Genomic DNA, 15,609 nt, shown 5'->3' with positions numbered 1-15,609 from the left:
CAGGGGGAGAGTGTGCTCCTTATCGTCACAGTTCAGTTGCAAGCTCGGGACTTGGAAGACAATCGAACAATCACAACCGGTACCTCTTGACTTCGACAGGAAGCAACGTCTCTAATCATGAGGTGGTGGATGTGGAAATGGCAACGTTGCCGCCTCAAGTAGTCTGGAGTAAAGCCTCTCTGAGCTCTATAGTGGTCTTTGTCAGTGGTTCGATATCCAGACGGAGATCAGTGACTATCTCACTCAAATTAAGGAACGATTATCGCAGTTGCGAAGTGTGCAGCAGAAGAGGCTCCTCAAGGTTTTCGATGATCATTCGGGCTCTGAGTCTTTACAAGATGCAGAGGTAGTACTTCCACAGGAAGTGGTGGGATGCGTTATGCATGGTTTGGACTCTGGGACTGCTGTCCTGTGTGACATCCAGCTGGAGCTTTCGACTGAAATGGTAATGGTCCAGATCGACCTCATTCTGTGCGCTCTCAGCTGGATGCGATATCAACAGCAGTCAATCAGCTCTTTCGAAAGTGCGAGATTCGACTGAAGGATCTCGTCCGGAACACCCCAGGTGAAGATTCGAAGATGGAGGAGTGCCGGTAATACGGACTATGGGTGGTGCTTACTCGTTCGATAATTAGTGAGGTAGGTCGTAGAAAAGGGACAAAAAACCGTCGTAGTTTTAGTCTTTTATGGAGAGTGTTCAAGTGTGTTCATGTACCGGGAAGGATCTCAATTACTCGGGCGAATTCCTCTATATGCTTATGCAGTCTAGAGGAGATTATTTTGTCACCTCTTCTGTTGATTCAGAAAAAACGCCGCTCGGGCATTGGCAAATCGGATGCAGGGGCTGAGTGGCGAGTTCAAATCCATGCAAGGGAAATTTTTGAAGGAAGTACTACTACTACTACTATTAATACCTATATGCAAAGCATTTAGCTGATATCACTCGTTCGTTGATGATGTAGGTTCGACAGAGGCAAAATGTGAATCTTTGGGAAGACGATGGAGAAAGCCGGGGGAAGGGGGTCCTCGATGATGCTGGCTTCGACGATCAGCAAGTCCTTGAACTAGAGGTGATAATGGGACTTGTTCAAGGGGAGTGTCTTATAGACGAATTCGCGGCATTAATACTCTCATCGAATACGACATTTATCGTGGTGCGGTTGAGCTATTGCTACAGTCGTCGGCAGGCACTGGAAGTCAATGCAACACAGCGGTCCAAGGAGATTGGCAAGATCGCTCAATCGATAATAGAGTTGAACCAAATATTCAAGGAACTCGCGGTGCTGGTCATTGACCAAGGCACGGTATCAACAGCGGCTATTGAGATGGCTCCTTGCGAACGTGATGGTGATAGGTGCTCGACCGTATCGACTATAATATGGAACACGCGGTTGACCAAACGAGGGAGGCCAACGTCCAGTTGACTCAGGCTGAGAGAGCACAACGGTAGTATTGATAAAGCTGCAGTGTGTCATCATGTCATGTTTTTCAGATCGAGCCGTGTGATGAAGTGCATACTGATCTTGGCCATGTTCATATTCCTCAACATCATCATTATCGCTTACAGGAGTGCTTGACTTCGCCTCAATGAGGCACTTGCTGAGATTCGCTTTAATACCATTATCATTAACCGTCGCATTTCAAGATGTCCACATCTGTTGTTCTTACACTATTCGATCGAAAGTTGACCATGTTGTGGTATGCTTTAGACTGTGATTCCTATCATCATGCCATCCGACACGTCAGCAGCTATTGGAGAGTACCTCCTCAAGGGTTGGGCAATGCTCGGTGAATCCTGTCCACAATGCTGCATCCCCCTTATGCGGAGTCCTGATCGAGTGAAGATGATGTGTGTTGGTTGCCATACTGAATGGCCCACTGATGAGGTACTACCTAGCCAGGCCTGATCACTTCGGGTATCCTCCCCTGTTTAGGCACCGAAAATCAATAACGGTATTCCCCAGCAGTCAACAAGTCCGGTCGAGCAGAGGGAAGAGAAATTGCAGCAGTCGGCGTGCACTGACAAGGCTGATTCTGTTGAAGTGAAAACTGAAGAAAAGTCCACAGGATGGAGGCGAACAGCGACTGGTGAGTTGCCTCATCTTTATCGCATACGAGGGAAGAACGTTTGTGTGATTGAATGCCTTCCAGAGTCTCTTGAGAAGAAGATGAATTACCTTTCGAAGAGGCTAGACGATGCTGTTGATATTGGCTCGATCGACCGTATTATAGCGGCCATGGGAAGTTGCTCCGAGATGATTGATAGGTTGTCCAAACACTGAGTAAAAATTACGTTTCCACTGTGAGGGTACATCTACGGCCTTGCTGTTGATTCACACAAGTATGTTAATATTTTTATCATGTCGCTTGGGGTAACCTGCTATTGCATTGACCTCTATCTTCGATTCTGTTCTTCGTCGTTCACCCTCCTTGTAAGTCTCCCACTGTGCTCACATGCGGGTGACACGCCGATACAAACCCACCATATTCCAGCCATCTCACCCGCCAGCGAAGCCTGGAGACGACGCGCTGTTGTACCACGCGCCGCCCTTAACCTAGTTTGGTGATTAGCTACTTATAGTACGAGGCGATCTTGTCTAGACGGCTGTCAAGCAACTGTAGCACAGCCCTGTTCACCTTCACAACGACATTTTAGGCGTGTACTGTTGTGGTTCAACCCGGACGGCACACGCGTCGGGCAGTATGAGTGAAAGACTCAGAGTGAGTATGCGAATTCAAGGATGGAATATTGAGGGCAATTCGAAAAGGGGAAAGTTGAGCATATGGCTATTGGAGACAAGTCACCTGATGAAGTAGCACTGCCTAGCTGAAACAGTTCATTGGTACGAACGCTGTGCTGAGTTTACTCTGTACAATTCATTCACCAACGAGGGTATCATGATGATACTATCGCCAGAGCAGAAGAGTGCTGATGGTTTATTATTTGCATCATAAACTGAGGCCCCGATAGTGGGCTATGAATTTGTATCAACTCTAGCTAGTGGTGGTATCATATTAATATAGCTGTCGATTGTATTGTGCTGAATTGGTGAAAGCAGTTTGGCGCCGTCTCTTCCGAGGATGATGATGAGATTAGGAGTACAGGTACAATCCGCTCGTACCGCTCTCGTTCGTTACTTGTCGGAGAGCAACCCTGAGTAACCGCGGGTGCTAATTTACGACTCACAATACACACGAAACGGGGATCAAAGGACACCAGGACAAACAGTAACACATCAAGTACACTAACAAGGATGAGCATGTGCCTAGGCAGGAAGAGGGGCTCGGGAAGTCTCGTAACGGTCTCGCAGAGCTCTGTCGAGGTCATTACGTAGGACCTGGATGTGTTGTTGTAGATGGAGGACCATGTCGAAGTCACTCGACTGGTCAGAGCTCAGACCGAGATTCTGAAGGGACACACTGAATGGAATCAGAATGAGGCGTTGCCCTTACTCGTAGTTCACAGAGTTCTCGTTGGAGGCGACATACCTCCCTCTCAGCACACGCAGCCCGTCGGCGCTCATCGTCTAGGATTGGGCCCAACGAACAGGACCCACAAGACTAACAGGCGCGGGAGGTAGAGGAGGGAGGTGAGCAGAGAAGTTCCTACTTGAGCGACTCGGAGATCCTCCATGAGCTGCAGGACCTCCCTCTCAGCTCGCTCCGCCCGCCTCCGCTCAGCATCAAGGGCTGGGACTATGTCGGGACACTGAACAAATACTGTCATTGGGGTTCTCGAGGGTCTGGAATGACTTCCGATCCTTCTATTATGCGAAGCTCCTCATGCATACGGCGTACCTCGGCCTCCGCCTGTTGGGCACGGCGACGCTCCTTCTCCAGCTCCAAGAGATCGGGAGAGGGACTCTGATGAACCGGAAGAACACTGTAACCGCTACCTATAAGGTCTACTGCATGTACTCACCCTGGGCTGGTCGGGAGCACCTCTCAGCTCGACGCTGACGTGAGCACTTCCAGACTGAGGACAAGAGACGACCAGTTGCGTGAGCCAAGACATCGGTGTGCCTCTCACCCTCCGGAGTTCCTCCCGGAGCCTTCGCACCTCCGCCTCTGCCCGTGCTGCTCTTGCCCTCTCCTGGTCAATGATTCGGGCAAGGTCGGGGTTCTGCGGAGAGTCTACTGTGGACGGAGATCAGAAAGGGCAGTAGCCTACATGTCCCTGTTCGAAGGCCTCCAGCTCGTCTCTAAGACGCCTGATCTCCTCCTCGGTCCACTCAGCACTGAGCTGCTCTCGATGCATCAGAGTGGCCTGAGCACGTTGAATAGCCATCCCAGTATCGAGCTGTGATACTCCTACGTATTCCTCCCGTAGCCGCCGAATCTCCATCTCGGCGTTCTCGGTATAAACACTATCGCTAACCTAAACGCTCTCGCTCGGTGAGGGCTTGGGGGTAGAGCAGAGGAACAGCAGAGCGAACGACTTAGTGTGGAACATAGGAGGTATCCCACGCTGAATCCCGCGTACCTCAGCCTGCTGGCACCTGTCAAGTTCCCACCTCAACCGCCTCACTTCCTCCTCAGCCCGCTCGGCTCGACGCATCAACGCCTCGCTATCCCGACCATATTCCTAGACCAGCCCGAGTGTCCCCTCCCCTCTACCCTAGAGAGGCTACCTGTCTCCTACGTATCTCCTCCTTAAGCCTGAGGACCTCTCTCTCGGCCTGATCTCCCCTCCTCCTCTCTCCATCCAACATCGGCGTTAAACCCGATACCTGCGAGATCCCTTTCTTGACACAAAGGGCAACATGACCCGAGCCTACTCCGCGACCCTCGACTACAGCCTGCAGCTCAGCCACCTCCATCTCGGCCCTCGTCGCCCTGTCCCGGGTAGACGCCAGAAGAGCCGCTAGGTCGGGAGCCTATCACCAGGCAGAGCGTGAACGGTACTCCGAAACAGTGCTGGGAGATCTCCTCAGTGAAGTTGAAGAGTTTTCTTAGAAGTTAACACACGACTTGCGGTAGAAGTGTACAGAAACCAATGAGAAATTTCCTCAGAATTTCCATATCGTCACCAACACATATTCCCCCACACTGCTCGGCACTATCCTTCCTCCTACCCAACCACTCTCATAGGCACTGAGCTCATCCCTTAGACGGTCTATCTCCGACTGTAGAATGTGGAGGGGGGAAGGAGGATAGTGAGGGTCTAAACTGCGCGAGTATCCATTGGTCTGAGGCAGCAGGGTGGTGATTTCTATGGAAGGCCCGGAGGGAACACCAGAGAACCGCATGATGCTGAACAGCAGCAGCTTGACAACAGCCTACCGTGGCTGGCAGGTTGTGTCTGTTGTCGGTCATTCTACCTCGGTGGCCCTCAGGATGTGTAGTGTCCTAAAGTGACGATGCCGCATCTGCGTACTCACGATACCCACCGATCTCCTGAAAACGTCCACCTCTTCACCACCCATGAGGCTCTTCGATACGCGACTTTGATATTGACCATCGCGCCTCTCAGCCTGACCGGATTCCCGTCGATAGGGATCCTGGGACCAACATGGTTCAGCTACATATCGAGCCACGTCTCACCTGCTGACTATGTCTGAGCCTATCTACCTCTCTCTGTAGGGAGTCCCCCCTCCTCCGCTCCTCCTCAACTCTGGACTTAGTCGTGGCCTCCTGATCGAACATCACATCAATTTCAAAGCGGGAAGGTTCTTTCGGTACAAGCTCCGCTCCGCCCTCCTCCAGGCGTCTTTTGGCATCCCTCTCCGCCGCTAACGCTGTCTTCGCTGCACGCAGCTCTTCTCTGGCTGAGTCCCTCTCGCCGACTAGAAGGCTCCGCTCAGCTCGAGCGCTCTCCAACGCGTTCTCTAGATCTCTGAGTTTGGCCACGTCAGCCAACAGCATGGAGTTTTCCTCCTGTGCATTCTTCAGGAGACGCTCTAACTGCGGCACTCGAGATCCATACCGCAACCGCACCCTGAGGTCCCAACCGCGATTATTCCGTTCGAGACCGATAGTGAAAAGGCCGCGGTCTGATAGGCTCATGAGGAACTGCCCGACGACCTCCTCTCCAGTGCGGTCCACGATCATGAGAAGTTCCAAGGGGACGTCGCCGTCAGTTGGGGAGCACCCCTTCTCTGAGCCGTCTCCTAACTGCAGCATGCCTGCTGCTGACCATCTATCCTTGTCTACCGAGACCTCAACTTCAACAGCATAAGGTCGGCTACTCCAGTCAATTGGCAGTCTTAACTCACAGACACCCGAGCGGTTACACGGAACCCCGCCAAGCGAGCCGTCAGCGTAACCACCCTCAGAGACTCTACGGAGCAAGCTCTTCAACCTCTCGCATTCCCCTACCATCTCCACATCAGGGAGGTCCGCCTGGACCCCGAAGTCCGGCCCTTCGGTGTAGCGCGGCTCATTCAGTCGTTCTTTCAGCTCATCAGCTTTCCTCTGGGCAGCTTCGAGCCCCCGTTCGAGTTCGCGGATCCGGGCCAGATCGCGGGAGCGCTCCCCAGCTCTGAGGTCTTCCAGGTCTGTGATTTGCATTTCGAGATCTTTGCATCTAGCCTTGTCGTGCTCTGACAGTTTTATCTGAGAAGTAGTTGTGTGGTTGTGGAAATAACGACTTCATTGAATAGGCGATGGAGAATTCTCACAACATGTTTCACACACCGTATCTCTAGGTTGGACGATGTAAGATGCGAATTAGGTCCGCAAGCCTACCATGGATTCAACCTCGGTCCTATACTCAGATGCTTTTCTGTCGAAGCTCTCAGTTTTCATCTTGAGCTCTGTTATTTCCTCCTTAAGTTTAGCGTTTTCTCCTGCCAGGTCAGAGGACTGCCTCTCGCTGGTCCTCAGCAAAGCCTTAAGATTGCCTGCTTCCTCGTCAAGGGTTCGAATACGGACTTCATACATGTTAGAGTTCTCAGTGGCTTCCAGGATAGTTCGACGTAGTTCTTCCTCTAAGCGTGATAGTTTCTCGTTGAAAAGGCGTGTTCTCTTAGCGGCTGCGTCCTCGAGCTGTCTAGCCTCATCGTAGAGCCCATTGATACGTGTGCCTTCAGCATAGATCTCTTCGGAAAGATGGTGATCTGGCAGAGTTGACTTCGTGGTGCTCATTTCTCCCATTGTGTCGTCTAGTCTGAACAGATGAGATAATAAGAGAGTTTCCTGTGTTTCGTAGAGGTGTTCCGTACTGGCGAGTTAAACAAAGATGTAACCAGTTCGAATACAGTACTGACTGAAGCCCCCTTAGTGAGAGGTGGCTCTAAGCCTCCCGATTCACGTTACCTGTCTTTGGCGATTCTCTCGGACATGCGAGAATGTTGCCGTCTTCGGCCAGAGATGCTTCCTATCGAACTGCTCTCGCTCCCTTCTCGCATCTCATGGGTCAACGGCGCGATGAAAACACAACGAGCAGGAACGAGACGAACTTGCTCACTTGAAGAATCTTGCAATTCCTCAATTATGACGACGAGCAATAACCATCGGCCAACGGATAAGTCATGCGTAACTTTCTCACATTCATCGTGAGTTCAAGCCGCTAGAATGGGTATCAGAAGTAGAGGTGAGCATACTATAGATGCATTCATGAGCAATAGCTCATCCCTACTGCTCGAGTTGCATTGTGTGCTCCGTCATCCCGTGGAGTTGTACTAAATGACACCACCTGCGCTACGCCTGAGTGAAATTGTTTCTGTTTGAAAAAGCGTCAAGTCTCGTATAAACTTCCACCAGTGGTAGAAGGATGCGGTCGGATTTTGCCAGTTATAATAAATCTGATTATGAGCAGCGGCTTGAACAAATACAAGCTTGTTTTCCTCGGAGAGCAGGCCGTCGGGAAGACCTCTATCATTACTAGGTTCATGTACGATACCTTCGACTCCAATTATCAGGTAGAAGCGCCACATCTCAGCCGTCGACATACCTCTCTCTCTTTAGGCCACTATTGGCATCGACTTCCTTAGCAAGACGATGTACCTTGAGGACCGTACTGTTAGACTCCAGCTTTGGGATACTGGTAGGGATAATGTGGCGGAGGTGTGGTAGAGGTTATCGTTGGTTCGTCCCTTCAGCTGGCCAGGAGCGCTTCCGGTCTCTTATTCCTTCCTACATTCGGGATAGCAGTGTAGCTGTTGTGGTGTACGATATCACCAACAAGTAGAAAAGATGAGGTTCTTGTGAATAGTAGGAAGAGACGTGTGTTAGGGCATCCTTTATGAATTGTGAGAAGTGGATCGACGATGTCCGTACGGAGAGGGGTAATGATGTCATTATAATGCTTGTGGGCAACAAGACAGATTTAGCCGACAAACGACAGGTATTTTAGTTCCCATATATCACTACTCTACGTGATCACCAGGTTTCTACGGAAGAGGGAGAGCAGAAGGCTAAGGAGCAGGGCGTTATGTTTACCGAATGCAGTGCTAAGGCTGGGTACAACATTAAGGCCTTATTCAGGAAGCTTGCTGCTGCCTTACCTCAATCCAATGATCAAGGTGCTGGTCAGCAAGGGCAGAATCAGAGTAATACTATCATCGGTCCTTCCTACGAGATTGCTCGCTCGTCTCAGTCGTTGATATTCAGCTGAACGCTAGTAACTCTGAGCCTGAGGAGCACGCTAGGAAATGTGCATGTTAATATCCTCGTGGGTAATGCGACGGCAGTTTTTGGTCTCAACGGAAGCGCCAATCGGGTATGCTGTTAAGAAGATCTGCTTCTCTTCGTGTATTATCGATCACTACTCTCCACCATCTAACGGCCTCCCTCAATGCGGACTTGTGTTTACGATAGTGAGTTTTGAGAGATGCCGACCGTTCGGATCGAACCCGGGACATTGGTTTGCTCTGTGGATCGGTCGATTGTCAATATAATGTAACTCTGAGGAAGGGAGTTCATGTACTAGCTCTGATAATGGAGAGTAACAGTGTAACTGATAAGTACTGGCACGTGTTAGGCGTGTTCATGTGTGGGAAGGTCACTGCTCCTGGGGTGTCCTCGCACTACTTATCACACAAGAGCATGATGTGTGTAAGGATAAGTATCAGTCATGGGCTGCTGACAGCAGCAGTTGGCACTAGATGTGGGCATTAGAGGCTCTAGAATGGGCCAGCTCTAATTTAGAGCTGGCCCATTCTCTACCTTCCCCAGCGCGCGCGAACTCGCTCTATGAGCTCCGTTGTGAAATTGAGGCTCGCTGGCGTGTTTCGGATAAAGCCTCTGGTTCACATTGCGACTGGTATCAACGAACGCACTGGGCCCGACAGAGGTAAATAGCATAGACCGGTTTCCCTCGCCTTGCGTGACGTCCCAAAGCCTGTGCTTCATTATGATGTGTACCCATCCCCTTTGAGGTTCTCAATATGAGGACTTGAGCAGACAGAGATTCTCTCGTTCTCTTAAGTTGCTGTCGTGGAGAGAAACTTGGGAGCGATTTGCTCGTGAGCTCCGAGGAATCGCGTCGGGCACTCGCTGGTATTTTTCGGGGAGGCAGCTGGTAGTGGCCGTGCAGTTCGAAGTAGCTAATGCCTAGACTCGGATACGTTACCGGAGCGCTCGGTCACTACTAGAGAGGGAAGCTCGAGTCGGCTCTCTCCAGAGACTACGACCAAAGGTCATGACGTTCGAGTGTGTTGAAGAACCTAGTCGCATTGACTAACTATAGACTGCCGGTTCTGCATAACAAATTCATCAGGGCGTATGGTGTAGTGGTATCACGTCTGCTTCGCATGCAGAAGGCCCCGGGTTCAAATCCCGGTACGTCCAGTTTATTTGAAAAGTTCAGCTATCACGGAGATTTTCAGGAGAGCAACCTGGATATCTCCGAAGATATTTTCTGATTGCAACAACATCAACCGTAAATATCACTGCCTTCATTGGCCTTCATTGCCGATATAAAATCACGTGCACTCCACGTTGTAGCGGCTACACCGACTCTAAGGAGTGACATTCCGAAGTCCTGATAGGACCGTTTCGCTTCTTTGTCTTCGAACGCCATCCTAATCGCGGACATAATAGAAGATGTTCCTACCGATAACGTTAAGTCTGCATCGAGTGCATAAAAGACAAGGAAACTTCAAAATAAACTATGATATAACGATTCATGTTGGTGAGCCGGGTTGTGGATGTTAGCTGTTATTTATATTAGCTGCACTCACTACAGTGAAATCGGGCCGCGCCTCCATCTCCAACTCGAAGACGTATAGCTGATATTGTCAACACCGTTCTGCCGACGGAGCAAGGTCACTGTTTAGGCCTTCCAATGAGTTGAGGTTATCACACGGAGGGTTTCCACCTACGAACCGTCCTAGAGCTCTAACACGACACTAATTCATCGAAAAACGAGGTATGGCGCTCCTGCTGCTGAAGTTCCAAATCCGATACGGGAATCCACATCCAGTTCATCACCAAAATAGTCCCAATAATGTCGAACCTAAACAGACGAAATCGACCCCATCTTCCATCTATGAGAATTTCACGTCCAATTCAACACCCTGAGCGGTAGTCCTTCGTAGAAGCTGTCCAGGTTGAAGCCCTTCAGTACATACGACTTCAATCATCTCCTGCACTCACCTCGCTCAATAGTACACTCCTCATCACTCCAGTTTGTTCCCTATGGGCTTGGCATTGCAATAGGTGTAGAAAAATACCATCATCACAGCAATGGTGCCGACGAGGTTGCAGCCGAAGTAAACTTCGTATTCCATTACAAGGCGAATCGGGGACAACTGACACTTCAATCGGCTGAGCACTAAGATCCGGAAGACCTCGAATTTCTAACTCTCTCTAAAGTTGAGATACCATCGTGCGTATGAGCACTAATGATAGGGGACTGGGATGCACGCGGTTACGTTGAGATCTGATAAGAGAGCAAGCCTGCTGCTTAGCGATGGGGTAGGATGGAAAGTAACAGCTTTAGGGATGCCCATCCAGATGGGCGTCACTATAATGGAGACTCCACAGCCCTACTAGGAGCAGTCATACAAGCATGCCTCATCACATTCCTCTTGTATAGAACGGAAGGAGATGGTCCTCCCACCGGCATGTTGTTTGAATAGTCTTTCCGCGCTTCGTATTGAGTTACTGGTAGTCCTCAACAACGGGTGTGGCTTCTGGGAGTGGCCCCCATCAGCGATGAGAGGCAGCGAGTGGTGGCCCCTCTCAGCGACAACGCTTATCCTACAGTGCTATTCCTTATCAATTCACCGAGCCCATTATGGCGGCGCATTCCCCTTCTACCACCTTTATAAGTGATTTCTGCGAACCCTGGGAGTGGCAGGAGCTCTTTAGCCTAAAACTCAATCAGTAGTTCTCGCACTATTGACCGGCTCCTATCAGTAACGCCTTTAGGTACTTCGCACTGCGAGGGTTTACCCCCTGCTTTGAAGACGTCTTTTTCATCGGTTTAGCCCACATTGTCCTCGTCATCACTTGTTTGATACGTCTACGCAAGCTGTGGAAAGTGTTCCGGAAAGGCGAAGGGAGACGGTGGAAACTGAGATCTCATTTCTGGCATGGAGTCAAGGAGCTCATGGCACTGGTAGTAGTAACCGTATTTTCTGATTAAAAAATATTATTACCACAGCTGCCGATTTCAGGTGTTGATGGTTATACCGCTGTGTCAACTGAATGCACGCGTAGGTCAGAGTGAATTAGTGCAAGCACCCAAGCTGGCTCCTTACGAGGCAAGTCCCCCCTAGCATCCCATCTCTCAGCATACGTCCCCCCTTGCCAGATTTTCTCCAGCGGTCTTGGCGTATTTGCCTGGGGGCTCACTCTTATCACGTTAATCGCAGAAAGACGGATAGGATCGCCTCCGGGGGGCGGATGGATGAGATTTGCATATGTCTTCTACTTCTCGGCTTTGGTGATCAAGATGTACTTTGCCATGCATGTGATATTGGAATTGGGTCGATTCAACGGCAACCGTCTCCTCCCTAGATCCTCCGAAGTTACAGTTACTTCTTCGTCCTCTACTGTCTGCAGTTTGCAGCAGCAACAGTTTTGTTTCTGTTTTCTATTTTTGTCTGGCCCTCGAACGCTAGGGCCTCCAACGAGTCAGGTAGGGTCCCCCCACACGCGTAGTTGCTGGCCATCATGCCTCTCACAGGGACTGACCTTGAAGCGCCCCTACTGGCTGCCGCAGACCACACTGGAGAGGTGCCCAGTGGAGGAGGAGTCGAGGGTAAGTTGCTGACAGTTGGTCGAACTCTGATCGTACGCTCTAGAGAAGCCGAGTGGCGGGCAGAGGAACCCCGAGGAAGCTGCGAGCTGGTTATCGGACCTCACGTTTGGGTGGATGACTCCGTTGCTCCGACTAGGGTAGGCGTTCGGGTGCATGAGTATGAACCTCATTGATGTGATGACAGATATAAGCGGCCGTTGATGGATGGGGACTTGCCCGAATTGGCATCGTATGATCGTGTGGACCCCATAGTCAACCGGCTCGAGACTGATTTCGTAGGTTGAGGGGAGGTACATAATTTGGAGTTGGTGTGGTATCGGCTTAGGAAAAGCGAAATCAGCATCTCTTCAAGACCTGTGTGGGCATCTGGTGGTCTCCTATGCTGAAGGCAGCGTTATGGTAGTGACAGCCGCTGAGGGATTTACAAGAAAGGACACGTTTTCAGGAAGACGACCAACGACGGGTCGCAGGTTGCCCTGCCCATGCTCATGGGCTGGATGCTGAGTACGCTCTACGAAGCTGCAGTAACGGGAGAATGGAGTAAGTCCATAGGCCATAGTGCTTCCTTGAGTATTGTCGTTGTAGGCTATGTTGAATTGGCTTTCACTGTCGCCGTCCTTATGTTCCTCACACAAGTCTTTGGAGCTCTCGGGGAAGCACAATACTTTCAGTAGGGCGCAGTGTTGGAATATATGATCGCTTTCCTCAGCCGAAACCAGGAGCTTCCTCACTAATTATACAAGTTTATATACGGACTCGAGTAGAAGTGTACAGAAACCAATGAGAAATTCCTCAATTTTCCACGAATGTCACTTACACATGTAGTTGACCATGTGCATATTTTCCCACACTGGTAGAGCGTCGCTGCTAATTCACTGGTCGGGGACTAGGATCCTGCTTCCTCTATAGGCACTCTATGAGAGTCGGTTGCCAGGTCAGGGCTACGCTAATGTCGGCCATTTTCAGGAAGTCTATGAGGTACTAGTGTCATTGGTGGTCTCGACTACTCAGCGCCCTTCTTTTTGGTAGGCTATCGATCGCCTCGAGACAGAACACTTCGAGCGGGAAGGTTTCCAACATGATCAGCTCCGACGTTGACGCCCTGCAGATGCTATGCAATGTTGGCAATACAGCGTGGAGTGGTCCACTCAGGATTGCAATATCAATGGTAGAGTTTCTAGGGGGGAGGCCAGTGAGGGAGACTTGCCTGTATTGGACAGATACTGCTGTATAAGGAGCTGGGCATGGCATCGGTGATGGGTGCTTTGGTGTTGGTAGTGATGGTACCGGTCCAGAAGAAGATCATTGGTTGGCTCTTCTTGAAGATCAAAGCCGCTCAGGGGTACACCGATGAGAGGCTGCGACTGGTGAGGATGGGAAGTGTTGGTGAGGGCAAAGGGGGAATGTCTGAGGTTAGGTGTCAGAGACGATGGAGGCGATGCAGATTGTGAAGTGTTATGCTTGGGAGGACAGCTTTAAGTTGAAGACAGAGGAAGCTAGGGATAAGGAACTATCTAAACTGAAGGACTATGCGGAAGTCAGGTATTGTGGTGTCACCACTTGGGTTGGATGTACTTGTTTTCCTGCAGAGCCTTCAATAGCTTCCTCATCAACGCTATACCAGTATTGGTATCGGTAGTGTCCTTTGGGGCTTACGTACTCATACCGGGCAACCCTCCTCTAACTGCGGTAGGCGATTATGCTATATAGTCGTCGTATGCTGCTGTTGCTGGTTGTGTCAGGTGAAAGCCTTCACATCGCTAAGTCTTTTCAACGTCATCCGCTTCCCCCTAATGCAGCTGCCTAACGTCCTTAACCAGATTTCGGCATGCATAGTGTCGATCAATCGTATAGAGAGTTTCCTTAAACTCCCCGAGTTGGACGAGTCCACTCGTATTAGGACCGCATCGAAGGTGGACGATTTGTCCCCGACCGACCACTTGGTAGTAGTACCCCAGTAGCACTTATGGTTGTGCATTACACTGAGTTCAGGCTATCACAGATGCCACATTCTCGTGGGTGTCTGCACATGGCCATGGGGAATTGTCGACGCCCAAGCCTCGACGCACTTTTGAGCTGTACTGTGGCTACTCTGCTGGTGTGTGCATTTCGAGTGAATGTTGTTTCCGTCAGGTTGGACATCAATGTCACTATTCCTAGAGATAAGCTCACGATCGTGATAGGAGCCTCGGCTAGTGGCAAGTCTAGCTTCCTGCAGGCCATCATGGGTCAGATGCCCAAGCTGGTAGGATGCACGTGTTGAACTAAGATTAGTAGTGGTAGTATTGGTAGGCTGGTAGTGTGGCGAATAGGAGCGCTGGAGAAGGGGTGGCTTATGTACCGCAGACAGCATGGATATACAATGCTACTGTAAGGGACAACATCCTCTTTGGAGAGCCCTATGATGAGGAACGATATAAGCAAGCCATCGAATGCAGTCAGCTGGCCAGAGACCTCCTCATCTTCCCAGCAGGTGACCTTCCACTTCTCTCGGTCCTCCGGCCATATATATTGCCTCAGGTGACGCTACTGAGATCGGCGAGAGAGGTGTGAACATGTCGGGTGGCCAGAAGCAGCGATTGGCTTTGGCCAGAGCGATGTACTCTGAATATGAACTGGTCCTTATGGACGATCCCATCAGTGCCTTGGATGCATCTGTAGCTAGGTAGTAATAGTAGTAGAGTGAGAACTAGTACTGTGAGGTTGTTAATGTGAAGTCTCCTGTCTGCCTCAGAGCGGCCTTCCAAGAGGGTATACAGGGCATGATGTTGGGTCGTACAAGAGTGTTGGTCACCAATAGAGTAGAGTTCGTGCATGCAGCCGACTGGGTTATCGTTATGGATGGCAAGGGTGGTCTTGCTGGTGTTGGTACTCCTGCCGACCTCACTGAGAACTGCTCTGAGTTCCGGAGGTTGGTATCTCTGGCCAAGTCAGATGATGCCAGTATGAATAACGACAAGTCCAATAGCAGTTCTGGTGGCTCTGCTACTGAGTCTACAGCGGACAGTAGTGAGGAGATGGCTAAGGAGAAGGAGGCGACGAAGGCATTGGTGAAAACGGAGGAGAGAGCCACTGGCGCTGTACAGTGGAGAATTGTCAAGTAAGCACGGTAGTTGTAGTAGGAAGTTTCTGTGCTGTTATCACGTCGCTTCGAGGCTCATGCCGTTCTGATGTCAGGTTGTATGCTAAAGCTATGACCTGGCCTATCACCATTATTGGTATGTTCACCTCTAGTGAAGGCTTCAGAGTTACAGCAGCGTGGTGGTTGTCTAAATGGTCGGCTCATCCCGAGTCCCCTGCTGCCCGTAATGTGGCCTACTATATGGGGATATATGGTGTCATCTGCCTCTCCCAACTGGTCGCTCTATTCTTCGGCCAGATCATGACGGCTATTGGTGGCATCACAGCTGCCAGGAACCTCCATCGTCGGATGTACGATTGTCTGCTGCGTGCGAAGA

General features: G+C 50.5%; 5 protein-coding genes and 1 non-coding gene across 6 annotated transcripts in view; 5 read left to right on the top strand and 1 right to left on the bottom strand.

Moving 5' to 3' along the window:
* Window positions 1-137: 137 nt before the first annotated feature.
* Window positions 138-1,577, top strand: Pmar_PMAR004286 (Syntaxin-42, putative; the record flags this gene model as incomplete). The annotated part of the gene is made up of 8 exons (XM_002788782.1): window positions 138-158; window positions 206-445; window positions 484-593; window positions 805-889; window positions 963-1,070; window positions 1,188-1,304; window positions 1,355-1,446; window positions 1,493-1,577. 8 exons carry the CDS (start codon window positions 138-140, stop codon window positions 1,575-1,577), a joined length of 858 nt encoding a protein of 285 aa, XP_002788828.1.
* Window positions 1,578-1,727: 150 nt separating this feature from the next.
* Window positions 1,728-2,282, top strand: Pmar_PMAR004285 (conserved hypothetical protein; the record flags this gene model as incomplete). Its single annotated transcript, XM_002788781.1, has 2 exons — window positions 1,728-1,886; window positions 1,935-2,282. The coding sequence occupies 2 exons, from the start codon at window positions 1,728-1,730 to the stop codon at window positions 2,280-2,282; spliced, it is 507 nt and encodes a 168-aa protein (XP_002788827.1).
* Window positions 2,283-3,266: 984 nt separating this feature from the next.
* Window positions 3,267-7,095, bottom strand: Pmar_PMAR004284 (Paramyosin, putative; the record flags this gene model as incomplete). The annotated part of the gene is made up of 15 exons (XM_002788780.1): window positions 3,267-3,420; window positions 3,454-3,527; window positions 3,611-3,709; window positions 3,799-3,864; window positions 3,923-3,976; window positions 4,031-4,123; window positions 4,172-4,267; window positions 4,316-4,378; window positions 4,484-4,585; window positions 4,632-4,730; window positions 4,779-4,877; window positions 5,284-5,349; window positions 5,391-5,501; window positions 5,545-6,555; window positions 6,688-7,095. 15 exons carry the CDS (start codon window positions 7,093-7,095, stop codon window positions 3,267-3,269), a joined length of 2,595 nt encoding a protein of 864 aa, XP_002788826.1.
* A 648-nt stretch (window positions 7,096-7,743) lies between these two features.
* Window positions 7,744-8,730, top strand: Pmar_PMAR004283 (RAB6 protein, putative). The gene is made up of 6 exons (XM_002788779.1): window positions 7,744-7,862; window positions 7,909-7,987; window positions 8,043-8,127; window positions 8,176-8,287; window positions 8,330-8,492; window positions 8,540-8,730. Exons 1-6 carry the CDS (start codon window positions 7,752-7,754, stop codon window positions 8,605-8,607), a joined length of 618 nt encoding a protein of 205 aa, XP_002788825.1. The 5' UTR covers window positions 7,744-7,751; the 3' UTR covers window positions 8,608-8,730.
* A 930-nt stretch (window positions 8,731-9,660) lies between these two features.
* On the top strand, window positions 9,661-9,732 carry Pmar_PMAR004282. The gene has a single exon. It is a non-coding gene; the product is annotated as a tRNA-Ala (tRNA).
* A 2,331-nt stretch (window positions 9,733-12,063) lies between these two features.
* Pmar_PMAR004281 (mgATP-energized glutathione s-conjugate pump, putative) overlaps window positions 12,064-15,609 on the top strand; it is a gene marked incomplete at its 5' end in the record, with an annotated part of 6,497 nt that continues 2,951 nt past the window's right edge. The window contains 17 exons of the mRNA XM_002788778.1: window positions 12,064-12,151; window positions 12,195-12,288; window positions 12,336-12,426; window positions 12,477-12,550; window positions 12,597-12,691; window positions 12,737-12,821; window positions 13,061-13,129; window positions 13,181-13,319; window positions 13,372-13,518; window positions 13,569-13,693; window positions 13,741-13,840; window positions 13,894-14,108; window positions 14,285-14,407; window positions 14,464-14,624; window positions 14,672-14,816; window positions 14,886-15,251; window positions 15,329-15,600. Coding sequence (XP_002788824.1) covers window positions 12,064-12,151; window positions 12,195-12,288; window positions 12,336-12,426; window positions 12,477-12,550; window positions 12,597-12,691; window positions 12,737-12,821; window positions 13,061-13,129; window positions 13,181-13,319; window positions 13,372-13,518; window positions 13,569-13,693; window positions 13,741-13,840; window positions 13,894-14,108; window positions 14,285-14,407; window positions 14,464-14,624; window positions 14,672-14,816; window positions 14,886-15,251; window positions 15,329-15,600 — 2,389 coding nt within the window. The remainder of the gene's footprint in view (window positions 12,152-12,194; window positions 12,289-12,335; window positions 12,427-12,476; window positions 12,551-12,596; window positions 12,692-12,736; window positions 12,822-13,060; window positions 13,130-13,180; window positions 13,320-13,371; window positions 13,519-13,568; window positions 13,694-13,740; window positions 13,841-13,893; window positions 14,109-14,284; window positions 14,408-14,463; window positions 14,625-14,671; window positions 14,817-14,885; window positions 15,252-15,328; window positions 15,601-15,609) is intronic.

The sequence above is a fragment of the Perkinsus marinus genome (genome assembly GCF_000006405.1).
Source record: "Perkinsus marinus ATCC 50983 genomic scaffold scf_1104296927642, whole genome shotgun sequence".
Classification (NCBI taxonomy): Eukaryota; Perkinsozoa; order Perkinsida; family Perkinsidae; genus Perkinsus; species Perkinsus marinus.
Note: the sequence above shows the minus strand (reverse complement) of the source record. Positions and strands in the feature narration are given on the sequence as shown.